Source organism: Aplysia californica, unplaced genomic scaffold (assembly GCF_000002075.1).
Source record: "Aplysia californica isolate F4 #8 unplaced genomic scaffold, AplCal3.0 scaffold00175, whole genome shotgun sequence".
Classification (NCBI taxonomy): Eukaryota; Metazoa; Mollusca; class Gastropoda; order Aplysiida; family Aplysiidae; genus Aplysia; species Aplysia californica.
This window is the reverse complement of record NW_004797445.1, coordinates 262,702-269,643: the sequence shown is the minus strand read 5'-3', so window position 1 is coordinate 269,643 and position 6,942 is coordinate 262,702. Positions and strand designations below refer to the sequence as shown.

Below are 6,942 nucleotides of genomic sequence, written 5' to 3'. Positions count from 1 at the left end.
TCTGTCTGTCTGTCTGTCTGTCTGTCTGTCTGTCTGTCTGTCTGTCTGTCTGTCTCTCGCCCCTTATCCCTCTTCCATTTTTGTACTTGTTACTCTTTTGCAACATCTCTAATCTTTGGTTATTATAATTATCTAATTGTGTTCCTAGTGCCCTAAAAGGCTTACTAAAACAAAAATGAATGTATGCAATTTGAAGCTCCCCTCCCCTTGGGGCATAAAATTGCTCCTTGGATGATCAGTCAAAATATGATGTAAGTGATAAAGATGGTTGCCTCTTGGTTGCATAATGGGTGGATTGAGATTCAGAGACCATGTCAGTCTCTTTCATTTCCATCCCCTGGGGGTTATCAATCAAGATGAAGGTACTGGTTTATTTGGTGCTGGCCTCTTGTGCCATTGTACTGCAGTGTGCTGGTTTGATCATGGGCAATGGTATTGTCTTTTTATAGCTTGGCTCTTTTCCCCAGGTTATATCTGTTAATCTCAACTGTATGTGTGGTATATTGCAGATCTTGTATCCAGTGCACATTGCTCTAAATGGGTGGTTGACGGGTGCTCTGGTGTGGTTTGCTCCTTCTTTCCCATCAAACATCTATCGTCCTGATCTCTCCTCCTTTTTGTGTTTTTTACTCTCTTGTAATACCTCTAATCTTCGGCACTTTTATATCCTTATTGTGTTGCAAGTGCCGTAAAACTCTTACTGAAACTAAACTAAAACATTGCGCTAAGTTCCATCAAATCTCCATGTTGCTACCTGTGAGGATGGCCAGATTTTCATTCTTGGAGGGGTAAACGCTACCAGTTTTGCACAATGTGATCAAATCATTCATAACCAAATCTGGTTGAATTTCTTGGTCACCATTTGATACATTTGATGAAAACAACAAATCAGAAGACTGCTCGCATTCCTGGGTCAGATCAATTGTTTAGTGGGTGGTTGGCAGGTGCTCTGGTGTGATTTGCTTCTTCTTTCATATCTAACATCTTCTATCGTCTTTATCTCCTCTCCTTCTTTTTTGTATTTGTTACTCTCTTTTAATACCTCTAATCTTCGGCACTTATATGACCTTATTGTGTTGCAAGTGTCGTAAAACACTTACTAAATAAAATTTAAAAAATCAAATTGTTTGTGCATGGAACCCTGTAGGCCCTAATGGACCTCCAGGTCAAATTTAATGAAGCAAAGCAGATGTCAGTTTGGTATAGTGTAGGCTGGCCAGTGCAATACCTCAAATGCATCTAATTGTATAATGGATTTATTGACAAAACTTTCTGCAATACGCACTGGGTATTACAGTGTTACAGCAGTAAGAAAAACTCATAGGGCTCATGGTACATAAAACAAATTCTTGGGGGGTTGAAAGTTGAAGAAGGACATATCTGTCCAGGTTAGCTGCTGAAACAAGACCTTCTTGTTTATATTGACATGATTTTATTGTGATGCGACTGTTCTTTTAGTAGCAAATTTTGTTGTTGGATGGATTCATGTCTTCCGTAGCTCAACTTAATATGATCAGAACAAGGCTGTCCTGTAATGTGCAAAAACAAGTTTCTCTTTCTTTTCTTCCCATCAGGTACCCTTTGTGTCATGGCCAGCTTTCCGTTCCTGTTCATCGAGTGTATTACGTGTGGCTTTGCTCCGAACATAGCTCAGTTTGTCTATTACGCTCCTTTTGTAGTCATTTTCCAGTTTGGCTGGGCTGCCACACAGATCAGCCACTTGTCATTTGCCAACGACTACACACCGTACAGTGGAGAGAGAGTGCGCCTCCAGTCTATAAGGTTTGTTTCATCAGATCAAGGATAGCAGCTCACTATATGAGAATTTGTGACTTTTCTGTACAAAAGTTTTTAAAAAAATGTTGGTGGCATTTGTTGATATTTGGCTTTGAGCATTGTAGCACATGTTTGGAATGCTATAAATCCCCCTGCTTTGTAATGACCTCTAATTTGCCCAAATGATGATTGGCTGTAACAGATGTTGCTGTAAAACTCTATAGAGAGTATAAGAGCTGAAAGGTTTTGCTTGCAATTTGTGTTGGTTTTAAGGGTTTTATCCTGGTCTTTAAAAAAATTGTTTGGAAGTGTTTTACGGCGCTCGCATCTGCATAAGGTCATATAAGTGCGTGGGTCACATTAAGTATTTTCAGTTCGTAGGAAATTTTGAATTTTGCGTGGATGGCGGCCGAAGCTTACTCTTATCGATTTTGGTCCTCCAAGGGATCTTTAAGCTCCTAGATTTTTCGCCCTTATCCGAGAAGGCTTGGTATAGATCTTATCTTCCATAAGATCAGGGGTGTGGCTGAAAGACAGCAGTAAGAAGGAGCCAAGGAGTAGCCGTAGAAAGGCTTCAGAAAGAGTCAGGAGCCCAGAGGGGGAGGAGACAGAAAATGGGAATGAAAGCAGATGATAGAACATTGTTAGAGAGCAGGAAAGAAGGTGAAAGGAGAACATTTTAGAGAGAAAAAATTTCCGCCGCTATCCCCTTTCGAACCGGGGACCTATTGAATGAGAGGCAAACACCTTAATCTCTAGGCCACGAGAGCTCCCTCCTGGTCTTTACTAGTTTTGGCAGTGGAATAAATTAGATAATGATGTTTGCTTGCCCGAAAAGGCAAGGTTGTGAAATGCACAAAGTAAAAGAAAGGAAAATAGTTCCCACTTTTTTGTGTTTTAAAGAATGTTTGTTTAGAGGATCTCTGTTTCCATCTCATTCCTGTTCTTAACATTATGGTGTAATTAGTCTTTAACACTCTTCCATCCATTTCTTTTAGGGGGGGGGGGGGGTGATGACTGAAAGCATGACAGACATATATTTAATCATTCTACAAAGAGTTAAAACTAATTTTGCAACAGCATTGTTACATATATTATGACGTGTATATATTTTTTTTTCTTATTTTTTCAGGAATTCCTTTACAGTTATGTCTAATCTCTCTGTGTATGGGATCTTTGTGTTACTATTTTACCTGGAAGGCAAAAGTAGTTCTGGTAGTAATGATGATCTTGGACCAGGTGACGGCCCTAAGTTCAGAGTAAGTTCTTCCACAATGTATAGAATCTATGTCTCTCTCACTGAAGAATTTCTTTTGTCATTTCCTTTATAAAATGTTTTTGTTCAGGTCATTGTATTTTTAAAAAAAATTATGCTTGCCCTAAGTTGATGACTTACACAAGGCAGGTTGCTCCAGACCCTGCCTGTCAGTGCCATGCTAACTTGAAAACATGATAAAAGCATTTGTACCTTTTCTTTCTGTTTCGCGCCTTGATTGACGCAATTAAGAATTTATACAATTTACAATGCAGGTTGCTCCCAACACTGCCTGTCAGTGCCAAGTGGGACGAGAGGAGACAATCAGCTGAGAGACTGACATGGTTGATAAAATATTTGAACTTCCACATGTAGTAATTGAACTCAAGTCTTATGTGTGCAGGGGGGAAAACTTTAATATTACGCACAGACACATATACGATACTAGTGAACCTGTCGGAATGGGGTCCACTCTGGTACAAAATTATGGTCATCTGTCCACCACCTTCTGTCAATTTTATTGTAGTCTTACAGAGCCCAGCTAAAATTCAGTGTGGCCAGCGATAAGTTTTTCCTTGAAAAGTGTTTATTAAATCTGTTCTGGTGGTTTTTATTTTAGCATGGTCATACAGGAAACGGATCTGTATGAATAGGGAAAGTGTTAAATAATTTTTAAAAAAGCCCCTTTTGACTTTTATTTGTCCTGCTAGATTAATTTTCATTACTTTATATCACATTTGGTACACTTTCTAAGTTTGTTTTGCTTTTAAAATTTTACCTCTCTCTAGATATAAGATATTTTATTCGATGGTGAAGCTCTAAAAATAAGGAGAAAAGAGGAACGCAGAGGCCAAGGATGCTTCAGGGTTGTTATCCATGTTTCCCTGAGTGCAAAGGCTCAAGAGTCATAATCCCACTGTTTGAGGGGTTTTCATCTCCGCCTCCTGTTGGCTTGTGTGAAGTGAATGTATGTATTAAAGCCAACTCGCTGAGGAAGGGGGGGGGGGGGGAAAGGAGTAATATCAGAGTATCTTAAACTGTACTTAAACACCAACAACACCACAACTTGTTTGTTACACCCCTTTTAGCTGCCATCTAGGCATCTTGCTCCTAGATGTGCTGCAGTGCTCACTAATGTGAAGTCTGTTGTCTTGTGACACTGCTTACCATTCTTTGTGAATCTGTTTTCCACAGAATCTTGCCTTGATCTCTGTGGGTCTTGGCACTGTGTTCAATGTTATCTTCTACGTTGGAACAAAAGAAAGACGAAAAAGTTCCTCCGACCAAAAGTCTCTCCTGGACCCAGAGCAAACTACTATTGAAAGATCTACTGTGCAGAAGTCAAAAATGCAGTGGAAAGACTGGTTGAAAGAGCACCAATTCTATCAGGTTGGTTGATTTAGTTTTAGAATGAGGGCTGAAGAGAAATGCCCACACACAATATCTATCATTAAGGGCCTGTCGCTTGGATAAGGCAAGAAAGATAGGCAGAAGTAATGGAGGAAAAGTGGTAAAATAAAGAAACTAGATTGTCCAGTTGCACCTTCAACCTCCTGCTCAGGTGAATAAGTTCAAGTGAATATTCTTTACTAGTAACTAGCTTAATTTTATCAAAACTCGATTATTGTAACTCCTTGTTATCAGGAATATCACTGGAGAAAGTTAAAAGACTTCAAACTATCCAAAACAATGCAGCACGTTTAGTTTTACGGAAAAGAAAGCGAGACTCTGCTAAACCTCTTTTTACGAACTTTGCATTGGCTTCCTGTTGAGAAAAGGATTGTGTACAAGTTGGCCACCATATGTCACAAATGTTTGAATGATAATGCACCATCATATTTATCAAATCTGTTAAGACTGCACATTCCAACTTGCAGTTTAAGATCATCAGCTGACAAAAAGAAATTTATTTTACCATCTATGAAACTTAAAACAATGGGTGAAAGGGCATTTGAATACCAAAGCCCCAAGATCTGGAATGCTTTACCAAGTACGTTGAGAGAAATCAAATCTTTTGATTCATTCAAATGTCAGCTGAAGTCGTTTCTGTTTTTAAATTAATAAGATGAATATTTGGAATAATTTTCTTTAGTCAGAACACAACGTTTCATGTTACTGTTGTATGTTGTACTGTATTGTAAAGCGCTCAGAGCCTGTGTACTTTATTCGGGGTTGAGCGCTATATAAATGTCATTTATTATTATTATTATATTCTCTCAGATAGAAGGCAAGCACAATTTTGCAATAATTGCCTTTCTTCCTAGCTTGGTTCCATTTGCTGTCTTAGTCTTTTCAAATGTAATGACAGTGATTTTTCTTGAACTGTTGATTCTTCTTCTGTGTAATTCATGGGTTGCATTACCTCTTTTGAGAAGGTACAGAGGCTAAAACTCTTCACACAAACAGCTGATGGGTTATTGTAGGGGGCCATGCATATGAGACTGTGGAGCATCACCTGTTCCACTGCACAGCCCTAAATGACATCAGAGCTACCCTTCTCCCTCCGAGACCTAACATAGACAACACACTCTATGGAACATTACAACAACTGCAGCAGACCTGCACTTATCACTACATGGCATTGGACAGAAGGGCGAGAGCCCAGCTGTTGCTGGATCGATAACAACAACAACAACAACAATTGTAGGGTGCCACTGGTAGATCCTACTTGTCTTCTTTTCTGCTGTTGTTTCTGTATTTCTGTCTTTCTCATTCCCTGTAGTAAATGACTGTTATTGTGTTGATGTGCTTTTCTTTAAATCAAACAAACAGCTTGTGCTTCTATAAATTTGTGGTATTGGATATTAAGTAATAAGGGAAAGCATGACTCTGGGCCAAAATCTCAGACATACAGAAAAGGAATAGGACCTGCAAGCCGACCACATAGACCTTTTGCTGTGTTTTGTAGTTATGCTTTTTTAAGAATCAACTACTGATTTTATTTTTTCATTAATGTGGGGCTGTTGGTTTCGAGCTTGTCCAACATTTGTGTGAGGCAGAGTCTGGAAGAGTTTTAATATATTTAATCCTCTGGAAATAATTCATTTCAACATTGTATTCTGTCAAGGGACCTAAAGCTCTGCCTTCAAAACAACTTATGAATATGTAGCAGGGGTTTTGTTGATCACAATAGTCATGGGCAGTTTGGTTGTGTCAGATATTGAGATATTGGCAGCAAGGGGACTCGGGTATTTCTAAAAAGTCAATTACATTTTAATAATCGTTTAACTCAAGACAACCAAAAATTTAGAGAATCGTTTTCATGATCTCACAAAATAATTTGTTTTGAAGTCACAAGTGATAACCAAAATAGTTTTTTCTTGCTACCTGAAAAATTAATGAAAATGGGGACAGACTATCTACATATAACCTTGATAATAGTCAAAACGATGTATTAACGACAGAGTGACTTTCTGTCCTTTTGCAGATTGCCCTCCTCTACATGACAGCTCGTTTGTACATAAACGTCAGTCAAGTCTACTTCCCAATGTACCTGACAGAGACTGTGAAACTTGACAAGGTAAGTCATTACAATACAAATTTTGGGAATGTCCAACCTGCATGTGTATGTAGATCTGTTTATGTCCTAAATGTGAAGAGGTTGTGTCTGTGCTGTAAAAATCATATGATCCAGTCAAAGCTACTTTTTTGTTTCACAGGAGAACAATATTCATGTCTAGAAATTGCTACAGTCCTTGGAATGATGGGTAGTCCGTGGACTTGTCCTTTGAGCCTGTCCAGTGAAACTTTGTTGTATCGATGGCGGTGTAAAAATAATCTACATTTTAAAAGAAAAATAAAATAGAGCATTTTGGTGGAGTACTGTGTGCATAGTGCTGGCCCCACCCTTTTCTCCTGTGGATCGTCTGATGTGGCCTTGCAAGCTGGTGTTGTGACAGTGAGGCTTTCTT

At 38.8% G+C, this 6,942-nt stretch overlaps 1 protein-coding gene across 4 annotated transcripts in view; it reads left to right on the top strand.

Moving 5' to 3' along the window:
• Nucleotides 1-6,942, top strand: part of LOC101864298 (major facilitator superfamily domain-containing protein 12) — a 36,407-nt gene that overhangs the window by 8,115 nt on the left and 21,350 nt on the right. For all 4 annotated transcript variants that reach the window (XM_013082454.2, XM_013082455.2, XM_005098207.3 and 1 more), the window contains exons 4-7: nucleotides 1,575-1,782; nucleotides 2,909-3,035; nucleotides 4,226-4,420; nucleotides 6,459-6,551. In XM_013082454.2, coding sequence (XP_012937908.1) covers nucleotides 1,575-1,782; nucleotides 2,909-3,035; nucleotides 4,226-4,420; nucleotides 6,459-6,551 — 623 coding nt within the window. The remainder of the gene's footprint in view (nucleotides 1-1,574; nucleotides 1,783-2,908; nucleotides 3,036-4,225; nucleotides 4,421-6,458; nucleotides 6,552-6,942) is intronic.